This window comes from Notolepis coatsorum (genome assembly GCF_963971535.1).
Source record: "Notolepis coatsorum genome assembly, chromosome: 4".
In the NCBI taxonomy this organism is placed as follows: Eukaryota; Metazoa; Chordata; class Actinopteri; order Aulopiformes; family Paralepididae; genus Notolepis; species Notolepis coatsorum.
Genome location: NC_140168.1, coordinates 107,856,396 through 107,883,160, shown reverse-complemented (window position 1 = coordinate 107,883,160; position 26,765 = coordinate 107,856,396). Strand labels below are relative to the sequence as shown.

Genomic DNA, 26,765 nt, shown 5'->3' with positions numbered 1-26,765 from the left:
GGGGGTCTTCCTCCCTTTTCACTAGCATGAAGTTAGTGTGACACCAGCGGCACCCAGTCCACACTAAAACATGGCGAACCATGTAACAGGCTGCGTCGCGAAACGGCCTACCCGGGTTCGATTCCTTTGCCGAATGTCTCCCCCCCCCGCTCTGTCACCCGTTCTTCCTCTCTCTCTCTCTCTCTCTCTCTCTCTCTCTACCGGACTGCCCGGTAGTAAAAAAAACAATCAAAATCTACAAAAACATAATAAAAAAAAAGTTTAAAAAAGAAAATACAGTAAAAACCTAGTAAGATATGTAGTGTAGTATTCCTGTGGATTTTTATGGTCTTCTGGTAACAGCGTGTTGAAGTGCCCTTGAGCAAGATACTTAACCCCTAATTGCTCCCGATGAGCAGGTTGGCACCTTGCATGGTCACCTCCGCTGTCGGTGTGTGAGTGAATGGGTAAAATGTGAGGAACAAATTGTAAAGCGCTTTGGATAAAAGCGCTATATAAATGCAGCCATTTACCATTTTTCCACTTCTAGAGTGGTTATTTGTGCACTGCTGGAAACACTCTGTAGCAGCTTGATAAGTCCCGACAGTAATCAATATTTGTCTAGGAAGAAAGACTGTCAGGTTCTAAACTGTGTGGGTATCAAACAGGAAGAAAGACTGTCAGGTTCTAAACTGTGTGGGTATCAAACAGAAGAAAGACTGTCAGGTTCTAAACTGTGTGGGTATCAAACAGGAACAAAGACCGTCAGGTTCTAAACTGTGTGGGTATCAAACAAGAAGAAAGACTGTCAGGTTTTAAACTGTGTGGGTATCAAACAGGAAGAAAGACTGTCAGGTTCTAAACTGTGTGGGTATCAAACAGGAAGAAAGACTGTCAGGTTCTAAACTGTGTGGGTATCAAACAGGAAGAAAGACTGTCAGGTTCTAAACTGTGTGGGTATCAAACAGGAAGAAAGACTGTCAGGTTCTAAACTGTGTGGGTATCAAACAGGAAGAAAGACTGTCAGGTTCTAAACTGTGTGGGTGTCAAACAGGAAGAAAGACTGTCAGGTTCTAAACTGTGTGGGTATCAAACAGGAAGAAAGACTGTCAGGTTCTAAACTGTGTGGGTGTCAAACAGGGAGAAAGACTGTCAGGTTCTAAACTGTGTGGGTATCAAACAGGAAGAAAGACTGTCAGGTTCTAAACTGTGTGGGTATCAAACAGGAAGAAAGACGGTCAGGTTCTAAACTGTGTGGGTATCAAACAGGAAGAAAGACTGTCAGGTTCTAAACTGTGTGGGTATCAAACAGGAAGAAAGACTGTCAGGTTCTAAACTGTGTGGGTATCAAACAGGAAGAAAGACTGTCAGGTTCTAAACTGTGTGGGTATCAAACAGGAAGAAAGACTGTCAGGTTCTAAACTGTGTGGGTATCAAACAGGAAGAAAGAATGTCCGGTTCTAAACTGTGTGGGTATCAAACAGGAAGAAAGACTGTCAGGTTCTAAACTGTGTGGGTATCAAACAGGAAGAAAGACTGTCAGGTTCTAAACTGTGTGGGTATCAAACAGGAAGAAAGACTGTCAGGTTTTAAACTGTGTGGGTATCAAACAGGAAGAAAGACTGTCAGGTTCTAAACTGTGACCCCCCCCCCCCCCCCCCCCCCTCTCTCTTGGGTGGGGAAACGCTGACTCACTGCGTCTCCATCTTGTTTGTATGGGCAGCGGGGGCACCACCCACCATGAGCCAACTGGACCAGCGCCAGGCCAGTTCCAGGCGCGGCCCCTATTCCCCGGGATGACCCGACCCACACATTGGGAGAGATAGCAGAATGGTAAATGGCTGCATCTATATGTTGCTTTTTTATCCAAAGCGCTTTACACTTTGTTCCTCACATTTGACCCATTCACTCACACATTCACACACCGACGGCGGAGGCGAACATGCAAGGAGTCAACCTGCTCATTGGGAGCAATTAGGGGTTAAGTGTCTCGCTCAAGGACACTTCGACACGCTGCCCGGTCTCTTTTGAAAAATAACATTCTGAAGTTACTAATGCAAAAAAGGAAAATCACTTTTAGTGCTAATGAAATAGAGTAACAGAGGTCTGAACTTGAGTTGAACTGTAGTGGTTCTGTAGTGGTTGCAATATAATAATAAAAAAATCCCGCTCACCTCACGCTCCCTCCATAAACTCCAGATGGTGCAAAACTCAGCCGCCCGCCTCCTCACAAACACCCAGTCCCGTGGCCACATCACTCCTGTCCTCCACTCTCTCCACTGGCTCCCGATTAACACATTAACTGCCACGCAGTTTGCCCCTCTCATACCACTCTCTGCCACCACTCTAAGCCTATGGAGATGTTCACCTTCTTTGCAGGGCTATAACTTTTTAAATTGTATTGCTAAATTGACATTACTATGGCCCATTCAACATCGATTATCTATCGTTCAGGATGTAGGAACGTTATACTTTTTCATTCATAGATTCATACGAAAATACCGTCTAGAATATAAATATGTTTTTATCGTTTTCTGCAGTAATTCCTAGAACGTGAGTTATAGGCATAAACGCATGTATAGATTATCAACTGCCGTTTGTTGCCGATACACGCTATATAAAAAATGTCAACTGTACATGATCCTAAACGTTATGACTCCTCATGCGCGGATGAACGGGGGGAGGGGGGGGGGGGGTCGTTTATAATTCCGTGATCGTCAGTAAATGCTCTATGTAGTATGGGTGATATATCGATCAGAGCAGTTTGCATTAATAATAATAAACAATCACGCTGAAAGTAACGTTACTGTCCTCTTACCGTTCGCCGATGAGACTGGAGGAAAAAGATCCCACTTATTTGACGGTGATCGACTAGATCCATTTCCGGTTTGTATGGCGAAATAAACGCCCAAATCATATCAATTATTTTGTTATGGCAGCGATCCATATACACGGATGTGTGTCTAGAGTCCCGCAACAATATGTGACTGCCGGACGGATTTCCCAGATGAACGGAGATCACTAGAGATCCATTTCCGGTTGTAACTCGCCCGATCATCCACCAGGTGGCGGTATTGAAGCGTTGCACGGTTGTGCAGAGTCCCACTGTCTCAGCCGAGGCTGTGTGAGGGAATTATGAATACCATGGCGAAAAAATGAAATATGATCTCAATAACGTTGTACGCCGTGGAATGGCGGAATTAGCATGACCATGAAACACGTTGTACGACGTTTTTGGCGGGGGATGTATTAAGGAACGCATAGACTTCAAACTACTACTCCTCACCTTCAAAGCCCTCCATAGCCTGCCCCCACCCCCCCCCCCCCCCCCCCCCCTACCTGACTGACCTCCTTCTCCCTTACCGCCCCACCCGTTCCCTCCGGTCCTCTTCCACTGCTACCCTCACCGTCCCGTCAAAAGTTTTGGTGATCGGGCCTTCTCACGTGCTGCACCCCGACTCTGAAACACCCTCCCTCAGACCATCAGAGACTCTCCCTCACTCTCCACCTTCAAACAAGAAGCTAGATACCAGTTTCCTCTCTGTGCGTTCAGTAGAAAGCTATCTATCTTCTTGTCTCTCTCTGGAGAAGTCGATAAGATAATTTCCCCAAATGTCGGCGTGTTCCTTTAAAAAGGGGGATTTCACAGGACGGCTGAGTGGCGCAGTGGGCAAGGCGCTCGCCACTAACGCAGGATATGCTGGTATCGAGCCCAGCTCTCTGCGTTGCTACCGGCTTGGCCGGCCGTCATACTAACACAATTGGCAGTGTTAGAGGGTGGGAGAGCCGGTGAGTGGGGATTGGACGTTGTGGACAGCGACTCCTACAGGTCGGTTGGTGCGCCTGTACAGCGGAAGCAGGAAGTATCGGGGGCAGCGTGAGCCTCCCACACGTCACTCCTCGCCACTGACAGTTCGAGCTGTCTGGTGAAAAGATGCGACAGGCTGCCTCCTCGTGTACCGGAGGGGACACGTGATGCAAGGCTTCTATCCTCACTACAGCCAACCAGTGGGAGGCATAGTCTAGCAACGTTCAAGACAGGGGAGGGAAGAATTGGAAATACGAAATTGGGATGGGAAAAAAAAGAAATTAAAAAAAATGTGGATAAAAAAAAAGTGGGGCATTTCACCTATAATGCATCTGAACCCTATTTTGTCCCAGTCATCAGTATTGTTGCCTTTCCAAGCTATATTATTGCAAGTGGACTTTAGTTCACTTGATATTTTGTCGCAATGCTCCGTTTTGATTTGATTTCCTAAAATACCATAAGTATTCACTGTGGGACGTTCTGACACATAACGTGTATTCATACCACTGTATATAATAACACTGTACATACAGTGTATAGCTTAGCATATTTACTCTGTAGCATTGTCATATATCCTCCACAGTGTCACAGTTATACTGTATACTGCAGTGCACTTTACTGCTACTTTGCACTTTGGTTAGATGCCAACTTCATTCCATTGAAATGTGTAATGCCAATGACAATAAATTGAACCTAATCTAATGAAACAATCTTACTAACGGCACCCTCCATAAATCTTTAGGCCAATGGCCATTTCTTCATCTACAATACATTTCAGTGGAGCCGTCGCCAACATAATGGATGACATCACACGTGACATCACAGCTGACATCACAGATCACACCAGACATCACACCTGACATCACAGATCACACCTGACATCACACCTGACATCACACCAGACATCACACCTGACATCACAGATCACACCTGACATCACACCTGACATCACAGATCACACCTGACATCACACCTGACATCACACCTGACATCACACCTGCCATTAGGGCTGGGCGATAAAACGACAACGATCATTATCGCAATCGATATCGATATATAATAAAAAAATATATAATTCTTTTTTATTTTACCTGCAACATGGCAGTTTTAAAACCAGAGACAGTGGACAGACTTGTCTTTCTTGCCTGCAACTTAAAGTAATGGCTTTGCTTGTCCAAATGACAATACTGACCAAATTGAGATTTATTTTTCTCTTTATTTTTTTTGCTTTCTAATTAAATATTTTTTGTATTCGTCTGTACATGTGTGCTAGCAGAGTTAGTCTCCAGTCGCGAGTCACGGTGCACATGTGCGGTGGTTTGTCCACCAAAAAAGCGCCAAAAGATAGAAAAGAAACTAGCAGAGCCAGAACTGTTCAACTCCCCTGGAGCCACAGCCAGCAGAGAAGCTGGTTTACTTTAGCTTTTAAACCAGCTGCAGCCTGAAAACTGGAGTGTGAGGGGATGTAACACTAAAGATGGCGGCAACGACAAAGAATTGCTGCAAAGTAAACATACATTTGTTGTTAAAAAAAATTACAATTTTTTTTTTAACTACTATCACGCTATTTCCCCCACATCCCCTCCCTGCTGAACAGGCACCCTGACCGACCAGTAGGAGTCGCAGTTTACAACGACCAGGACACATACACCGCCGGCTTCCCACCCGCTAACACTGCCACTTGTGTTAGTAGGGGCGACTGACCAAGCCGGAGGTACCGCTGACAGCTGGATTCGATCCCAGAGTCTCTCTGCGGTGGTAGGCGAGTGCTTAGTCCACTGCGCTACCCAGCGGCGCCTATGAAGTGCACTTTTGACAACGTCACCATACTGGGATCTGACTGAATAACATGTGATGATGGTGCAGCTTCCTGGCACCTCTCTACCGCTCTAGAAGAACACCGACGTCCTTGCTCTCCCTTACCTTTGTTATTGTAGACATCTAGGTAGTTGGGTGCTGAGAAGATGGTGATTAGCGAAGGGAAGCCAGTGGTCTGACTCTTTCTGTACATGCGGTATCTGGTGAAACAAGACAGTGAGAAGCGATTAGTCAGCAGAAAGCAGAAGGGTTCACAAAAAAAAAAAAAAAAAATTCAGATGAACCCCAAATAAATAAGGTCAAGATATCCCTGGGACCTCAACCTAGTGTAAACCTACCCTATGGAACTTTTTCATAAAAAAAAGGCCTCTTTAACAAGCTAAATGAGAGCGGACACAGCGTGTTAGTGTGATGAGAGTATGACCACAGAGTGGTACTGTGATGAGTAGGGATGGGTATCGTTAGGATTTTATAGATACTACTACTCTTATCGATACTGCTTAACGGTTCGGTACTTTATCGGTATACTCTTATCGGTTCTTTTAGATTATTATTATTTAAATTTTCTTTTTATACATTTATTATTTGTACGGCTTAAGGCCATATCTGTACTTGATGTTTGTTTGTTGTGTTGCATATTTGAAATAAACTTCAATCAAATAAAATCAAACCCCCCCTCTTAAAAACAAAAACCTGTTTAACCTAGCCATCTATAAAACATCATGCTAAAACTGTGAAACAAATGTCCTACTCCCCTAACGAGAAATAAATACATAGCAAACATGACGCAGCTATAGATCATATAGCTTTACGCTCTGCTCTTTATGGAACTATCCCTTTATTCACTCTAATAATGAATAATTTTCTCCACATGCACACACCTATCCGCCTGGCCACACCCACATCCACTCCTCTATATAAGCGGGGTCGTGGCCACACCATCAGCTCCTTCCGTATTTTCACCACCGAAAAGTGTCTGTAACACACCACTTTAAGTTGAATGCCAAAATAGTTGTTGGAGAGGAGCTACGTTGACATTGTATCTTTGTTTTTTCTCTCGAAAAAGCAAAGAGATAATGTCTTCACCGTGGGAGGGTCTAGAGACGATTACAATGCTACCCTCCACCAGCGCTTCACTGTCGCGGCGTCCTCCGTGCATCGTGGGGCGTCTCTGGTTCCACGGTCCTGGCAAGCAGGTGCGCCTGGGTGGCGCCCGGAGGAGAGTGTGCTTCGCCGAGGGGCCGTTGAGCTCCCATCTCCTGTGAGGTGGCCGAGTTCCGGCCCTGGTTCCCCCGCCAGGGGAGTCGGCCAAAAGGCAGACAGTTCCTCTGGTGGCCGGGGATTTGCGTCGCAGACTCTTCGCCTCGGCTGGCTCTTGTCGTAAGACGGCGAGCAGCGGGGGTGAACGGCCTGGTTGTAGTGTTGTGCTGGAGCCGAGCGAGAGTTCCATATCCGATGGAAATTGAGGATTACATGGAGGGGGCGGGGGCTCTCTTGTTCGAAGGCCCGGCGGAGACGTGTCACTCTCCCCCTCGGGGAGTGGCAGGGAGTGCTACGTCTCCCTGGAGTTCCTTGTACTCTGGGACTGGGTTAAAACCTCCACCCCGGAGACGAGATGCCCAGCTATCTGCCGCGTCGGACGATGGCGCCCGGTGCAGCCTCCCGTACGCGAGGGACGCGAGTGACGTGGAAGAAGGTATGCAAGGGGAGTTGCTTGCCTTGTTCCCCGAGCTCATGGCGGCCGCCGCAGCCGCTAATGGCGTGGCGTTGCCGCAGCCACTGCCGGCACCTGTTCCTGATGACATGATAGGTCATCTCTGGCAACATCGTCCTGTGAGAGAGACAGGCGTTGTCTGCCCATTCTTCCCAGCAATGGAGGCTTACATGGTGCAGGGACAGGTAATATCCCGCATCGTTGGCCTTACCCCCACCTACGTGCCAGTCACGCGGGGAGTGGGTTTGGTCCAGGGGCTAAAGGATGGGGTGCCTCGACTTGATAGCGCGATGGCAGCCATACTTTGCACCGAGATGGTGTGGGAGCCGTTAAGAAAGCCAGTTCCCCAGGGGAAGTCGGCTAGGCAGTTGGCGTCGTGGAGTGACCAGCTGTACATCGCCTCGACACAGAGCCTGGCTGCGACCTCCAACATCGCGCAGCTGGCGCGCTACATGTCGGGGGGCGGATGGTGGGCGGGACGGTACTAGATGACCATCAACGGTACCTTCACGCCCAGGTGGCTGGAGCCATCCTGCATGTAACAGCTGCAGGCAATAGCCGCCGGGAAGGAGCGTGCCCCATTTCCCCCGACCCGATGCCACCAGTGATGTAAGGAGGAGGCAACGCCGGCAGAGGCCTGCGGCCGTTGCCACCATCACCGCCGCCGCTGCTGGGCCTTCCGCCAAGAAGGCCAGGAGTGGAGGGAGTGCCGCGACCGCTGCAGCCAGTCGTCCTGCGCCCGGAGGGAACGGTAGGGATCGACGTGACCAGGAGGCTCCCCAGCACCGTCCCTGCGGGCCGCCTGAATGCCTTCTACAACAGAACTGCGTTTCCGCATATCTCTGATTGGCCAGGTCATTTATGGTCATGTGACATGTACGCCCAATCGTGGGACCGCAAGTTTCTACACTGGTTAGGCTTAGGCGCTCTTTCGAAGTTGGTTAGGGTTAGAGTTTGTCTTAGAGCATGGCGATAGAACGCCAGGTAGTTTGCAGGCTGTTAGACCCGGAAATAGGCGCAGAACTTGCTGTCCCACGATTGGCGCACATGTCACATGACCTGGCCAATCAGAGCGCAAAACTCGAACGCAGTTCTGTTTTAGAAGGCATACACGCCTCCGGGCCGGCTCCCCGTGGGGGCGCTAGTGACTCCACTGTTTGCCCCCCCCCCCCCAAACATATAATTGTGTTATTAAATAAAGGGTCCCTCCTGGTGAGGGACTGTTTTCTGTTACAAAACGTGTGTTTATTCACTATATATTTGGGGATACGATGTAAACCCTCAACTACTGTTGGGGTTGTGTTCTTGCTTAGGGAGTGGGGCAGTTTTCTCTGAAAATAGTTTTTTGGTCGCTATTATGTATGTGCTTAGCAAGGCCTGTGGCTAGCACTCGGTCGAGGACTTATGTCTTCTCTCATCATAAAAGACGGCGTTCTTCTTGCAGTAGTAAGAGTGTACTTTACCTTTTTTATTGTCTGAGGGGGTTGTGTGTTCATTCATGTTACGTTTAGGAAAAGTGGCATCGGTTCCCTGGTCCCACGCCATACTAGGATACGTGGGTCACGGGATTTCCCCGGCCATGGAATACGTCACTGGGCGCGTTTTCTATTGGCCATGAGACTTCCGTGAGTTTTTTCAGGCTCTGTGCTACAGACCACTGTCATTGTCAAAGTTGGGTAATGCGATGCATTGAGAACTGTTTGTTTTCTGCTCTGCTCTCTATTGAAATGTGTATTGGGCCTTTTGTCACTGGGCTCAATAGTTACATGTCTTTTTCAATTGTTACTCACGTGGAGGTCTCTCTGGGGGATTTTCTGTCTTCCCCTCTTGTGTAAAGAGCAGAATTGACAGTGTTTACCCTCAGACGCGTCGTATGAGACCCATATCTGTGTCTTATTGACCGGCTTCCTGCTGCTCGTCCCAGACAGCATGGAGGGAACGTTGTCTGGTTTTCTTATTAGAATTCACCATTGATGTGTTTTTTGGGTCTCGACGTGTACATAGCGCTGGCCCTGGGTGCTTTCAATGTGAAACCATGTTATGGGCTGGCGCGCCTTGGTTGCCCAATTCATAGAAACTGTGTTTTTTATGTGGGCGGCTGGGAAGGAGATTTTTTATCTCTACCGAGCGCCAGTGTACTAGGTTAGACTCGACGGCTCACGTACATCTCTGGGGGAGATGACGGAGTAGATCAATACATTGGCGGAGGGGTCTCACGGCCATGAGGTGGGCCACCAGGAGCAGTGCATTCGCATGCTGACCATCTTGGTGGCGCCCTCTGTGATGTTTTGGGTCAACACGCGTACCTACCCCCCTCTTAGGACTGGGGATGGCGGCGTGACTAGGACGCGGACTGGTTCTGGTCGCGCCGGGCCATGTCAGTTAACCCATTGTCCGCCGGGGCGCAGATCTGCTGTTCTGGTACCCTGAAGAACTTTGTGCTTTTCCGGGGGGAAAATACCGGGTCGGCCCGGGCTTCGCGGGGATTGATGTCGTGGATGTGTGTGTCATGTGTATGCCACTACAAGTTGCCCTTAACAGTGACGTGCTTGGTCCATACTGTGTTGTACCTTGCGCTGTGTTAGGGGGCCTGGTCCTTCTCCATTCATTTTCACCCCTCCCTCCCCCTGCTGGGCGGGGATGGGAGGGGGCTGTCGAGGAGGTTTTCTGTTAACTCCTCTAGGCATCCCTGTGTAGGTCCCGGTCCGCCGGGCCCAGGTCCGAACTCGTTCCTCGTCGACCGGTTGGCCTGGGTTAACCCTTTGAAAACTGAAACACTTGTACTGCCTGTATAGCCTGTGTATACGCGCAGTTATGTTTCTGAGTTTTCTTGGTGGGTTAAGGGAACAACCGCCTCCTGTTAAAATAAACATAGGGGGGTGGTTGGTTCCCCGGAGTGTTGGTAGCAGAGTCGACTCTCGGGTTGAGGCCGGGCTTGACCCCGTCTGCCCGAGAGTATGCCCCCGCACCTTTCATGACGTCTGCCAATCGTGTCAGCCTTCTCTTGAACCTCGACCCCACTGGAGGGGTCGGGTTTGTGGAGGTTGCGACATGGTGCACAGCATACAGAATGCCCCTTCCGCCGGGGTGCTGTTCTCACAATAGGCCCTTTAGGCGCCTGTCTAGTCCGCAGTGCTCCAGGCACAGGTCGAGTTATGCTCTTGGGGCCTGTTGCCTGGATTGAGGGATCAACCTCCTTGGGGGATTGTCTCCCCGGCACGCCGACTGGCCCCACAGTGTTGTGGGGGAGTAGCCTCTTGTAGAGTGCTTCAGAGCGGCGTGCCGAGGCGGGAAGGGCCTGCTCTTGATTTGGGCCCTGTCCGATACGCTGGTGATGTGGGGGGTGGTGTCACCAGTGACCGTCTGGTGGGGTCCCGATGCTACGGCCTCATTGGCCTCGCCAGGCCCCCTTTTTTCGGGGGGTACTGGCCCTCAGGTTGTCCTAGGGCTGGGAGCTCCTCCACGCTCCGCTGCTACGGCCTTGCCACAGGGTTGGGTTCTTGACCTTCGACCCTGTGATGTTGGGGGCTGTGACGGAGGTGTTTTGCTTCCTGTCCGTTCCCTGGCGGCATGTGGGATGCGCGCCTGAGTGGTCGCGGGTCCTTCTGAATGAAGGTAAGTCCCACGGTCTGCTCACCCTGTGTGTTTGAGGTGCTAATGCAATTATCTTTTACACCCCCCTGTTTATGTTAATGTTATTTATGCCTTACTCCTGTTTTTATATTTAATACTGTGTTTAGGACTGTGTTTTTATATTTTTACTAGCACCTAGGGCTGCATTTTAAATTTCGTTGTAACAACTGTAACAATGACAATAAAGATCTATTCTATTCTATTCTATTCTAAACCCTCTTCGCACAGTTGGATCCGATTCCCTCCCATCCTCCACTAGGGGGGTCCAGGGGGCTCGGTCCTCCCCGGTTCTGATGGTTGTGGGGGGCCTCAGCGGGTACATATGTCAAGCTTTTCGCTCTGCTCAGCTCCTGTGTTCCATAAAGAGCAGAGCGTAAAGCTATACGATCTATAACGTAAGGTTATCCTATAACCCTAGTTATATGAGTATAGCGAGCGCTCTGCTCTGACTCACTGAGGACCCCGTGGTCTTCGCCTTCGGTGGTGAAAGACTTGGGAAGGAGCTGATGGTGTGGCCACGACCCCGCTTATATAGAGGAGCGGATGTGGGTGTGGCCAGGCGGATAGGTGTGTGCATGTGGAGAAAATTATTCATTATTAGAGTGGATAAAGGGATAGTTCCATAAAGAGCAGAGCGCTCGCTATACTCATATAACTAGGGTTATAGGATAACCTTACGTTATCCAATAGTGCTGCTGCTTTTTATTTTGTTAAAATCTTTTAGTTAATAAGACTAAAAGACTACAATATGACTACAATGATTTCATGACGGCTTCCTGTCCTCGCGTTTCCGGAGATTTTTAACGTCACATTTTCAACAACAGATTGCTGCTAATTAAACACTTCATGGAAACGGAGTAACGTTAACGTTATGTCGAGTTCATACGTGTAGTGTAGTATGAACTTGGCATAACGTTAACGTTAGTCCGTTTCCAGTGTTGCTGCCACCATTGCATCGCAGATGGATGGTACACTGTTAGCTCCGTAGCTAATCCGCTCCTAGACTACCGATAGCAGTACCGATAACGTCGGAGCTACTCATCAACTCATCAATACTCTGGTGTTTTCTAATTTAGTACCGGTTCCCATTTAGAACCGGGTTTCGGGGGTCATCCCTAGTGATGAGAGAATGACCACAGAGTGTTACTGTGATGAGAGAATGACTCCAGCGTGATTTATTGTGATGAGAGAATGACTCCAGAGTCTTAGCACTCTGGAGTCATTCTCTCATCACACTAGTCATTCTCTCATCACACTAAAGCACTCTGGAGTCATTCTCTCATCACACTAACACGCTGGAGTCATTCTCTCATCACAGTAACAGGGTGGAGTCATTCTCTCATCACAGTAACAGGGTGGAGTCATTCTCTCATCACAGTAACACGCTGGAGTCATTCTCTCATCACACTAACACGCTGGAGTCATTCTCTCATCACACTCACGCTGGAGTCATTCTCTCATCACACTAACACGCTGGAGTCATTCTCTCATCACGCTGGAGTCATTCTCTCATCACATTACCACTCTGGAGTCATTCTCTCATCGCACTCTGGAGTCATTCTCTCATCACATCACTCTGGAGTCATTCTCTCATCACATAGCACGCTGGAGTCATTCTCTCATCACAGTAACACGCTGGAGTCATTCTCTCATCACACTCTGGAGTCATTCTCTCATCACACTAACACGCTGGAGTCATTCTCTCATCACACTAACTTAGCACGCTGGAGTCATTCTCTCATCACACTAACACGCTGGAGTCATTCTCTCATCAAGCACTCTGGAGTCATTCTCTCATCACACTAACACGCTGGAGTCATTCTCTCATCACACTAACACGCTGGAGTCATTCTCTCATCACAGTAACACTCTGGAGTCATTCTCTCATCACACTAACACGCTGGAGTCATTCTCTCATCACACTAAGCACTCTGGAGTCATTCTCTCATCACACTAACACGCTGGTGTCATTCTCTCATCACAGTAACACGCTGGAGTCATTCTCTCATCACACTAACCACTCTGGAGTCATTCTCTCATCACACTAACACGCTGGAGTCATTCTCTCATCACACTAACACGCTGGAGTCATTCTCTCATCACACGCTGGAGTCATTCTCTCATCACACTTTGGAGTCATTCTCTCATCACAGTAACACGCTGGAGTCATTCTCTCATCACAACCACTCTGGAGTCATTCTCTCATCACACTAACACGCTAGAGTCATTCTCTCATCACACTAACACGCTGGAGTCATTCTCTCATCACACTAACACGCTGGAGTCATTCTCTCATCACACTAAAAAGCACTCTGTAGTCATTCTCTCATCACACTAACACGCTGGAGTCATTCTCTCATCACACTAATGTGATGAGAGAATGACTCCAGCGTGTTAGTGTGATGAGAGAATGACTCCAGCGTGCTGTGATGAGAGAATGACTCCACCCTGTTAGTGTGATGAGAGAATGACTCCAGCGTGTTAGTGTGATGAGAGAATGACTCCAGCGTGTGATGAGAGAATGACTCCAGCGTGTTAGTGTGATGAGAGAATGACTCCAGCGTGTTAGTGTGATGAGAGAATGACTCCAGCCTGTTAGTGTGATGAGAGAATGACTACAGAGTGCTTTTTAGTGTGATGAGAGAATGACTCCAGCGTGCTGTGATGAGAGAATGACTCCAGAGTCTAAGCACTCTGGAGTCATTCTCTCTCACACTAACTCTGGAGTCATTCTCTCATCACACTAAAAAGCACTCTGTAGTCATTCTCTCATCACACTAAGCACGCTGGAGTCATTCTCTCATCACACTAATAGCACTCTGGAGTCATTCTCTCATCACACTAACACGCTGGAGTCATTCTCTCATCACACTAACACGCTGGAGTCATTCTCTCATCACAGTAACACTCTGGAGTCATTCTCTCATCACACTAACACGCTGGAGTCATTCTCTCATCACACTAACACGCTGGAGTCATTCTCTCATCACACTAACACGCTGGAGTCATTCTCTCATCACACTCACGCTGGAGTCATTCTCTCATCACACTAACACGCTGGAGTCATTCTCACATCACGCTGGAGTCATTCTCTCATCACATTACCACTCTGGAGTCATTCTCTCATCGCACTCTGGAGTCATTCTCTCATCACATCACTCTGGAGTCATTCTCTCATCACATAGCACGCTGGAGTCATTCTCTCATCACAGTAACACGCTGGAGTCATTCTCTCATCACACTCTGGAGTCATTCTCTCATCACACTAACACGCTGGAGTCATTCTCTCATCACACTAACTTAGCACGCTGGAGTCATTCTCTCATCACACTAACACGCTGGAGTCATTCTCTCATCAAGCACTCTGGAGTCATTCTCTCATCACACTAACACGCTGGAGTCATTCTCTCATCACACTAACACGCTGGAGTCATTCTCTCATCACAGTAACACTCTGGAGTCATTCTCTCATCACACTAACACGCTGGAGTCATTCTCTCATCACACTAAGCACTCTGGAGTCATTCTCTCATCACACTAACACGCTGGTGTCATTCTCTCATCACAGTAACACGCTGGAGTCATTCTCTCATCACACTAACCACTCTGGAGTCATTCTCTCATCACACTAACACGCTGGAGTCATTCTCTCATCACACTAACACGCTGGAGTCATTCTCTCATCACACGCTGGAGTCATTCTCTCATCACACTTTGGAGTCATTCTCTCATCACAGTAACACGCTGGAGTCATTCTCTCATCACAACCACTCTGGAGTCATTCTCTCATCACACTAACACGCTAGAGTCATTCTCTCATCACACTAACACGCTGGAGTCATTCTCTCATCACACTAACACGCTGGAGTCATTCTCTCATCACACTAAAAAGCACTCTGTAGTCATTCTCTCATCACACTAACACGCTGGAGTCATTCTCTCATCACACTAATGTGATGAGAGAATGACTCCAGCGTGTTAGTGTGATGAGAGAATGACTCCAGCGTGCTGTGATGAGAGAATGACTCCACCCTGTTAGTGTGATGAGAGAATGACTCCAGCGTGTTAGTGTGATGAGAGAATGACTCCAGCGTGTGATGAGAGAATGACTCCAGCGTGTTAGTGTGATGAGAGAATGACTCCAGCGTGTTAGTGTGATGAGAGAATGACTCCAGCCTGTTAGTGTGATGAGAGAATGACTACAGAGTGCTTTTTAGTGTGATGAGAGAATGACTCCAGCGTGCTGTGATGAGAGAATGACTCCAGAGTCTAAGCACTCTGGAGTCATTCTCTCTCACACTAACTCTGGAGTCATTCTCTCATCACACTAAAAAGCACTCTGTAGTCATTCTCTCATCACACTAAGCACGCTGGAGTCATTCTCTCATCACACTAATAGCACTCTGGAGTCATTCTCTCATCACACTAACACGCTGGAGTCATTCTCTCATCACACTAACACGCTGGAGTCATTCTCTCATCACAGTAACACTCTGGAGTCATTCTCTCATCACACTAACACGCTGGAGTCATTCTCTCATCACACTAACACGCTGGAGTCATTCTCTCATCACACTAAGCACTCTGGAGTCATTCTCTCATCACACTAACACGCTGGAGTCATTCTCTCATCACACTCTGGAGTCATTCTCTCATCACACTAACACGCTGGAGTCATTCTCTCATCACACTAACACGCTGGAGTCATTCTCTCATCACACTAACACGCTGGAGTCATTCTCTCATCACACTAACACGCTGGATTCATTCTCTCATCACAACTAATTTAGCACGCTGGAGTCATTCTCTCATCACAGTAACTACCACTCTGGAGTCATTCTCTCATCACACTAAAGCACGCTGGAGTCATTCTCTCATCACACTAACACGCTGGAGTCATTCTCTCATCACAGTAACTGGAGTCATTCTCTCATCGCACGCTGGAGTCATTCTCTCATCACAGCACGCTGGAGTCATTCTCTCATCACACTAACACGCTGGAGTCATTCTCTCATCATAGTGTGATGAGAGAATGACTCCAGCGTGTTAGTGTGATGAGAGAATGACTCCAGCGTGCTAATTAGTGTGATGAGAGAATGACTCCAGCGTGTTACTGTGATGAGAAAATGACTCCAGCGTGTTAGTGTGATGAGATAATGACTCCAGCGTGTCAGTGTGATGAGATAATGACTCCAGCGTGTCAGTGTGATGAGAGAATGACTCCAGCGTGCTATTAGTGTGATGAGAGAATGACTAATTAATTAGTGTGATGAGAGAATGATCAGACCATGCAGGAACCTCACCCTGCGTCCTGCGCTTCATGAGCCCGGATGACGGATAATAAGTTATTGTGTTGGAGGAAGTCACAGACTGCAGGGTAGCTGTGGAAGACAAGGAGGACACATGACCTGGTTATCTCTTAAGTCAAGACTCATAACCGATAAGCTCACAGTTAGACTTAGGGCAAGATGTGATGACAACCAGTGTCATCATGACCCAAGACGGCAGAATCGTGTATAATTTCACTTCACATCAAACCTTTATTTCAACTCGTAAGACACCGAGGTCACCCTCATTTACAGCGACGACGAGCTTACAAAACAAGACGCGGTTTATCAGCAATTTCATACATATAGGTGCAGCTCAATAAATTAGAATATTGTATTGATGCAGTCATTTGTGCAAAAGGAGCCCCAACCAAGTACATACATGAACATACTTTTCAGAAGGCCGACATTTCTATATACATTTTCTTTTTTCAAACTTTCTGAGATACTGAATTTTGGGCTTCCATGAGCTGTAAGCCATAATCATCCACATTAAAACAAATAAAGGCTTGAAATATTTCACTTTGTGTGTAATGAATCTATAATCTATTAGAGTTTCGCTTTTTGAATTGAATTACTGAAATAAAATAACTTTCCCACAGTATTCTAATTTATTGAGCTGCACCTGTATAGGCACAATAAATAAGAACAAACAATAAAAACTCAGCTAAGACAAGTCGACACACGGTGGTCAGAGATCATACTTTTAAATTATTATTATTATTATTATACTTTTAAATGCAGCAAGAGAAGGGAGAAGCGTCAGTCAGTTGGAGGACATTCCAGGTGTCGGAAGCATCAAAGGAAAAGCAGTTTTTCCTAGTTCAGAGCAAACTGGAGGAACCCTAAAGCCTAACCACGATATCTCAGTATCATCACCCACGCCATCACAATATGATCCCGTTGAAAGAAGATAAACAATATTCAATCATTGCCCGGCCAATGGAACGATTGATCTAAATGGCTAAACGAGTGATAACAATGTGCACACGGAGGAGAGCGAAGATAAGACACGGTAGATAGAAGAAGCTCAGTTCAAGTTACATTTGTTCTAAAATCAATAATCGTGATTGCTATAAAGTGCATTGCATTGTCAAAGGATTAATGGTTCTAACCGTTTAAAGCTATAATAAATTATTCATAACTCAAGGAAGCCTGTTGTACTCTTTATTAGGGGTGTAAAGGTACACGTATCCGTACCGAACAAGTTTCAGTGTGTACCGTACCGTACCGAACGGCTGTGTAGTGTACCGAACGAATACAACGCTATGTTAACCACAATAATTTTTTTTTTTTTTTTACAAGTCAATTATTAATTTCAATATAGAATATTCGTTGACAGCCCTACAAGTACAATTAGTTACTGCACACTACATCACCCCTGAGTGGAACATGGAAAGCCAAACTTTCCCCCACTGTACCGAAAACCGTACCTTGACTTCAAAACCGAGGTACGTACCGTACCGTGGTTTTTGTGCACTGTTACACCCCTACTCTTTATTATTATTTAATTTTTTTTACATATTCATAATACGTGTGAAAATATGTCGCTGTCACAAGTGTATAAAAAAAGCTTTCCAAATTACAGGAGTGAATGACAAAGAATGGGAGAGGAGCGTGTGTACGTTGTGTTGTACCCTGCTGATCTCAGTGAGAGAGGCTGTAGAGCTTTTTATTAGACTTGTGTTGTTCTTAGAGTTATAACGTCATCATGTTATACACTGTACATATTACTTAAATATTACTTAAATAGCACAATATATCACTCTCTTTCACCTCATTTATTGTTGCCATTGGTTTACTCTTCCTTTGGTTCACTTATGAGGTTACATGACATTCATCTTTTATTTATTATATATATGTATATAATGTATATATATGTATTTATATTTATATTATTTCATGTTAGTTACCCTCGACTTCCCTTACTGGGGGCTGTAACATCTAAGAGTTCTATCTTGGAAGAAAGTTAGCTTTCGGGCATCCCTTGCGATGCCACCATTAACACGCTCAGGTCTCCAGATTCTGATCTGATTACGTGAGATCATACTTCATCCCTGGGTGTTTCCGATTAGCACGACAGTTGGTTTATTAATTTCATGATGAATGTTTTGGAGGCCATAGCGTATCTATAAAAATGGAGGCGCATCGCTCGTAACATTTACTGTCAGACTAACGCGCGCCGGGCCGTTGGATCACACCGCAGCATCGTTACTCCTCGCTACTGTGTTTATTAACCCTTTCACTGCCACACTACAGAAGGTTAACCCTTTACTATCACACTACCGACGGTAACCTGATGTTGTGTGGCAGTGAAAGGGTTAACCTTCTGTGTATTGTCGCAGTGAAAGGGTTAACCGTTTGGTAGTGTGACAGTGAAAGGGTTAAAAACCCATATATCCCTCCATCTACTATACTATTTACTAGGAATGTCCCAGTTTTCTGCTGTTATTGTATTTATTTAAAGAACTGACACATGATAATGTTTTAAAGAACAGACACATGATAATGTTTTAAATAACTGACACATGATAATGTTTTAAAGAACTGACACATGATAATGTTTTAAAGAACAGACACATGATAATGTTTTAAAGAACTGACACATGATAATGTTTTAAATAACTGACACATGATAATGTTTTAAAGAACTGACACATGATAATGTTTTAAAGAACAGACACATGATAATGTTTTAAAGAACAGACACATGATAATGTTTTAAATAACTGACACATGATAATGTTTTAAATAACTGACACATGATAATGTTTTAAAGAACTGACGCATGATAATGTTTTAAAGAACAGACACATGATAATGTTTTAAATAACTGACACATGATAATGTTTTAAAGAACTGACACATGATAATGTTTTAAAGAACAGACACACGGTAATGTTTTAAAGAACTGACACATGATAATGTTTTAAAGAACTGACACATGATAATGTTTTAAAGAACTGACACATGATAATGTTTTAAATAACTGACACATGATAATGTTTTAAATAACTGACATGATAATGTTTTAAAGAACTGACACATGATAATGTTTTAAAGAACTGACACATGATGTTTTAAATAACTGATGCATGATAATGTTTTAAATAACTGACACATGATAATGTTTTAAAGAACTGACACATGATAATGTTTTAAAGAACTGACACATGATGATGTTTTAAAGAACAGACACATGATAATGTTTTAAATAACTGACACATGATAATGTTTTAAAGAACTGACACATGATAATGTTTTAAAGAACTGACACATGATGATGTTTTAAAGAACTGACACATGATAATGTTTTAAATAACTGACACATAATGTTTTAAAGAACTGACACATGATAATGTTTTAAAGAATTGACACATGATAATGTTTTAAAGAACAGACACATGATAATGTTTTAAAGAACAGACACATGATAATGTTTTAAATAACTGACACATGATAATGTTTTAAAGAACTGACACATGATAATGTTTTAAAGAACAGACACATGATAATGTTTTAAATAACTGACACATGATGATGTTTTAAAGAACTGACACATGATAATGTTTTAAATAACTGACACATGATAATGTTTTAAAGAACAGACACATGATAATGTTTTAAATAACTGACACATGATAATGTTTTAAAGAACAGACACATGATAATGTTTTAAATAACTGACACATGATAATGTTTTAAATAACTGACACATGATAATGTTTTAAAGAACTGACACATGATAATGTTTTAAAGAACAGACACATGATAATGTTTTAAATAACTGACACATGATAATGTTTTAAATAACTGACACATGATAATGTTTTAAATAACTGACATGATAATGTTTTAAAGAACTGACACATGATAATGTTTTAAAGAACTGACACATGATGTTTTAAATAACTGATGCATGATAATGTTTTAAATAACTGACACATGATAATGTTTTAAAGAACTGACACATGATAATGTTTTAAATAACTGACACATGATAATGTTTTAAAGAACTGACACATGATAATGTTTTAAATAACTGACACATGATAATGTTTTAAAGAACTGACACATGATAATGTTTAAAGAACAGACACGTGATAATGTTTTAAATAACAGACATGATAATGTTTTAAATAGAGGTGGGCATAGATAATTTTTTTTAATCTAGATTAATCTATCTGCAATCCTGGATTTAAAATGGCTAAAAAAAAAAAAAAATCTGCCGAAGGCATTCAAAATATGTGTTCTACCCAAATAATGACCAGAAGTAAGTCCTTACTTTTTCTTTCCTCCTTATGTTTCTCAGGCCAGGTGGCCCATTACACCATGAGCCCATCTCCCGTTTCCAAAATGCATTACAGACTGTTTGAAAAAGCTGTTTTGCTATGATAATTGGTAATGAAATATCAAAATAATGTTCAATAAGATGTACTTGTGTTTAATAAGTTGTTTTATTCAGAAGTTAACACAAATAAATAATATTACCAGTACAGTACAGTATCTATCTAGCACACTCTCAGGAGCAAAACAGAAAGAATCATTTCAAACTTGAACTATGTGACATGGCTTGAATCAACTGCTCCAGTGGAGTTGCTCAGTGGCCAATGGTGTCAACTGTGGTTGTACTGGGCAGCTCCCAGGTGTGAATGCAGTGGCGGCTCGCCACTAGGGGCGCACGGGCGCCGCCCCCCCTTCAGGCCCCTGGTTATATGAGAGTAGAAGAAGAAAATGTATCTTTTTGTTTTTTGTTTTATAGCCCTATAAATAATATAAACATGTTTAAAATGAATAATATTTACTCATTTTAAGTATGTTTGTGTTTCCAATGCACAATATAACTTAATTTTACAAAGATTAATAATAGTTTTCCTGAACAGGAAGTGACGATTCTGTCTGATATAGACCTTTTCATTACCGTAGCCGCAGGCATTTCTCCTCGCCGTATTTCTCTCTGGGCTAGGCGCAATTGCGCCTGGAGTGCGCGTGCCCGCCGTGCACTGGTTCATCGCTGTATCTGTCGCAGCCACGCGCTTTGCGTTGAATATGATGTATTATGATGGAACTCGGGCGCTGGTTTGAAACGACCTAGCAAGCAGCCGAGCGTCTAAAAGCTCTCTGATTGGCCGACGCGGTACTTTCCGTAACCGCAGTTTGCAACATGAGTTTATGCTGTTGTTGTGTTGTGTGATGCAGATATTTGTCTTGGAGCGTGATGGCAAGTTCTTTCAACGGTTAGGCTTAGGCACTCTTTCAAAGTTGGTTAAGGTTAGAGTTTGTCTTAGAGCATGGCGATAGAACACCAGGTAGTTTGCGGGCTGTTCGAGGCGGACATGGACAAAGGCACTCACTTGTTGGCTATTAACAAGCTATATTATGGATGCAGTGTGGACTCGGACATGCATGGACAATGGATGGACATCAACACAGGCTGGATGGACAATGCCATGGAGTGGATATACTTTATCAACAAGCCAACAACAAGGTAGATTAGCGATCTTAACTCTAGTTTAATACATGATACGTTGTCTACTGATGCCGCATAATATCAACAGCTGATTCGTTGTAACGTTACAGCTTTCAGCTAACGTTAGCTACTGCTAGCTGTTAGCTCAGTTAGCTTAGCTGGCCACTTTTATAATTACTGCATGGAAACGGAGTAATGTTAACGTTTAAACGTTATGTCGAGGTCATACAATACTACAGTCGACATAAGGTTAACGTTACCCCGTTTCCATGAAGTGTTTAAATAGCAGCAATCTTGTTGAAAATGTAACGTTAATAAAATGCTCTCTCTCTCTCTCTCTTCTGTTATGCTGCACCCGTCGTGGTCTCTCTCTCGCTCTCTCTCTCTCTCTCTCTCTCTCGCTCTCTCTCTCTCTCTCTCTCTCTCTCTAATTTCGCCGCGTGTGGGGCATAACCACTCAGACAATGAATGGTAACTTGTTTAAAATGACGAGATATACAAATGTGCTTATTATTGAATGGATCTGACATCATCTGAGAGAGAGAGAGAGAGAGAGAGAGAGAGAGAGAGAGAGAGAGAGCGAGAGAGAGAGAGAGAGCTGTGCGTGTTTGTGTTGGGCTATTGGAAACGTGGTTGCATTTGACTGACTGATCATATATTGATCGATGGCAATGGTGATAATATTCGCCAATGCGTGCCTTGTACATGTTTGCAAAATGTTTGGTATAGCGCCCCTAGTGGCGAAGCATCCACGAGCCGCTACTGTGTGAATGGAACTGTGTGAATGTGAAGCAGGGCGTTCCTGAAAAAGAGCATCTGTGCTCAGCGAACCTACCCTGGGTAAATAAAGGTAAAAAAAAAAAAAAAAAAAAAGTAAAAAAAAAAAAAAAAAAAATTAGATTAATGCGTTAATTATATTATCGCGCGATACTAGTATAGCGTTAACGCAGCACGTTAGCGCCGTTAACGGCCCAGCTCTAGTTTTAAATAACTGACACATGATAATGTTTTAAATAACAGACACATGATAATGTTTTAAATAACTGTCACATGATAATGTTTTAAATAACTGACACATGATAATGTTTTAAATAACTGACACATAACGTTTTAAAGAACAGACACATGATCATGTTTTAAAGAACAGACACGTGATAATGTTTTAAAGAACTGACACATGATAATGTTTTAAAGAACTGACACATGATAATGTTTTAAATAACAGACACATGATAATGGTTTAAATAACTGACACATGATAATGTTTTAAAGAACTGACACATGATAATGTTTTAAAGAACTGATACATGATACTGTTTTAAAGAACACACATGATAATGTTTTAAAGAACAGACACATGATAATGTTTAAAAGAACTGACACATGATAATGTTTTAAATAACAGACACATGATAATGTTTAAAATAACTGACACATGAATGTTTTAAAGAACAGACACATGATAATGTTTTAAAGAACTGACACATGATAATGTTCTAAAGAACTGACAACATAATGTTTTAAATAACTGACACATAATGTTTTAAAGAACTGACACATGATAATGTTTTAAAGAACAGACACATGATAATGTTTTAAAGAACTGACACGTGATAATGTTTTAAAGAACAGACACATGATAATGTTTTAAAGAACTGACACATGATAATGTTTTAAATAACTGACACATGGTAATGTTTTAAAGAACTGACACATGATAATGTTTTAAATAACTGACACATAATAATGTTTTAAATAACTGACACATGATAATGTTTTAAAGAACTGACATGATAATGTTTTAAAGAACTGACAACATGATAATGTTTTAAATAACTGACACATGATAATGTTTTAAAGAACAGACACATGATAATGTTTAAAGAACTGACACATGATAATGTTTTAAATAACTGACACATGATAATGTTTTAAAGAATTGACACATGATAATGTTTTAAATAACTGACACATGATAATGTTTTAAAGAACAGACACATGATAATGTTTTAAAGAACTGATACATGATACTGTTTTAAAGAACACACATGATAATGTTTTAAAGAACAGACACATGATAATGTTTAAAAGAACTGACACATGATAATGTTTTAAATAACAGACACATGATAATGTTTAAAATAACTGACACATGAATGTTTTAAATAACTGACACATGATAATGTTTTAAAGAACTGACACATGATAATGTTCTAAAGAACAGACACATGATAATGTTTTAAAGAACAGACACATGATAATGTTTTAAAGAACTGACACATGATAATGTTTAAAATAACAGACACATGATAATGTTTTAAATAACTGACACATAATAATGTTTTAAATAACAGACACATGATAATGTTTTAAAGAACAGACACATGATAATGTTTTAAAGAACAGATACATGATAATGTTTTAAATAACAGACACATAATAATGTTTTAAAGAACTGACACATGATAATGTTTTAAAGAACAGACACATGCTAATGTTTTAAATAACTGACACATGATAATGTTTAAAGAACAGACACATGATAATGTTTTAAAGAACTGACACATGATAATGTTTTAAAGAACTGACACATGATAATGTTTTAAAGAACATTATGGGGCTGGTAGGGGAGAGGTGAATAAATGTTATATGTCTCTCTTGGTTTCCTGAAGCAGATGAAGCAGATGATGATGATGAGCTGTGCTTTTTTTTGCAGATAAAAAGCACTGAGTTGAAAGTATCTCCCTCACCCGTCTAACCAGCCCTGGTGTTAGTGAGCTCGACGGACACATCGCACGCTCCAGAATGTGGAATAATAATTACCATCAAATTACATTTTTAGTACGGAAGAGCTGAAGCAAATCAATGGACAAATATAAAGGATCACCGATAAAAGAAAGAAAGTGATTATTTTTAAGGTACCAATGTGCATTGCTCAGTGGTAACTACAGCTGCAGTGAACACATTTTAAACATTAGCGATTTCACGCCTCAGTAGCTCTGTGTAAATCTGTTATGAGGGGCCCCCGAGGTGAGGGGCCCCCGAGATGAGGGGCCCCCGAGGTGCCCGTATACACTCCTGGCTGCTGGAAGGCAGGAGAAACCAGGAAACAAACTTTGTTTTCTGGAGGGCGGGTCTGTTGTGGAACGATTCCACCGTCCGTCTGGCTAAAGCTGGCTCGTAAATTCCCCAGTCCCAGTGTGATGCCAATTAGCGTCTGCTCCCTGCCTGCGCAGACAGCACCCCTGCAGACAGCACCCCTGCCTGTGCAGACAGCACCCCAAGGAAAGGTAACCGACAGGAGGCTAACTGGGATGGCGCTAGAGGAGACGCCACAAGACAGGGGTGGACGCCACGACACAAGCTCGAGGTCGAAAGTCCCGACACTCTTTTTGCACTAATGTCAAACTTCTAGTCTCTTTCGTCTGGGGTTAGGGTCCAGGGTCCAGGGTTAGGGTCCGGGGTTAGGGTCCAGGGTTGTCAGGGCTGTTCTTCGACTGAAGACATTCTTAGTAGCGATGTCCGATATTATCGGCCTAGCGATATTATCGGCCGATATTGGCATTAAAATGTAATATCGGAAAATATCGGTATCTGTTTTCACATTTGTTTAACCTTTACTTACCCAGACAAGCAAGTAAGAACTAATTCTTATTTTATTTATTGTCAAAAGTATGCATAATGTTGTGTTAATTCCACAACAAGAGATATGTAATGTTAATTACCTGAAATTATTCCGTTTTTTGGGGGGGGAAACCCTGCATATATCGGTATCGGTTGATATCGGTATCGGATATTAAGAGTTGGACAATATCGGTATATCGGATATAGGTAAAAAAGCCAATATCGAACATCCCTAGTTCTTAGTAACGGGACTTTGTGGACTAATGGGACAAGTTGATTTGATCCACAGTAAAGACGTGTTCAGCGTGTGTAGAAGAGGACCTCTTTAAATGCTTAACAGAGATGTGCTCTTTCTCTTCTTCAGGAAATAACTCATTCAGCAGGGAACATAACAGACACCAACTCATTGACTAACAAGAGTCTTGGTTCACTAAGACCAAACCAGCGATTGACCTCAAATTGATCTTTTCTTCCTGGTTCGAGATCAAGTAATCCACCAATCAATGAAGAGGGGGCAGCCCTAATAAACACATCTGTTTTGTGGACAAGATAGTATTTCTGTAAACCAAACAAGGGGATCACTAAGGGGAGTTTGTAAGTGTGGTTCTGGTGGCTCAAACTAAACAGAATATGCATATCTCCGAATCAAGCAGTGACATTAAAATACTAAGCTTTAAAACAACACCTGTTTTGGGACTATTCCTGAAATGCACTTGCTGCTGCGTCGTTTGGAAAATAAAAATAAAAAAGATTAAAAAGAAAATAATAATAGAAAATGAATTGCAAGCCTGGGGGAAATGTTTCGCCTGCCTCTGCTGGCCTTGCCACTGCCATGCCAGGGTAAGCATCGGTCAGGCTGTAATGAGTCGGGGGAACACAGAACGCATTTAGAGCGAGCGCTGTGCCTGGCGGTGATGTGCCAGTTCATTACATTTTGTGACAGCACGAGCTCTCCCCTGCTCCGAGCACTTCCTCTGTTTCTTCAGCTAGCCGGCTTGATTTAACTTAATGTGGTTTATATAAATAGTTGCGACAGTTTGAGACTGTGCCTCTTGCCTCTGTGCTGCTCTGAGTCCACACTGGGCTGTACTGCGAGGCCGAGGGCCCGGCGAGACCTTTGAAACGCTTGTATTCGGCAGCATTGTTGTGGTTCTGGATAGTTTACCGATTCTACATAAAGCTGTAAGAAACATAGGGTTCCCGAAATGCCAAAAGTAATAATAATAATAATAATAATAATAATAATAATAATAATAATAATAATAATAATAATAATAATAATAATAATAATAATAATAATAATAAACATTTGTATAGCACCTTCCATACAGAAATTGCAGCTCAAAGTGCTTCACAACAGAAAAAAGACATAAGGCACATAAAGTGCAGACA

General features: G+C 43.5%; 1 protein-coding gene across 1 annotated transcript in view; it reads right to left on the bottom strand.

Moving 5' to 3' along the window:
• Positions 1-26,765, bottom strand: part of LOC311227833 (protein phosphatase 3 catalytic subunit alpha-like) — a 399,712-nt gene that overhangs the window by 103,969 nt on the left and 268,978 nt on the right. The window contains 2 exon segments of the mRNA XM_084313666.1: positions 5,689-5,805; positions 16,256-16,333. Coding sequence (XP_084169792.1) covers positions 5,689-5,805; positions 16,256-16,333 — 195 coding nt within the window.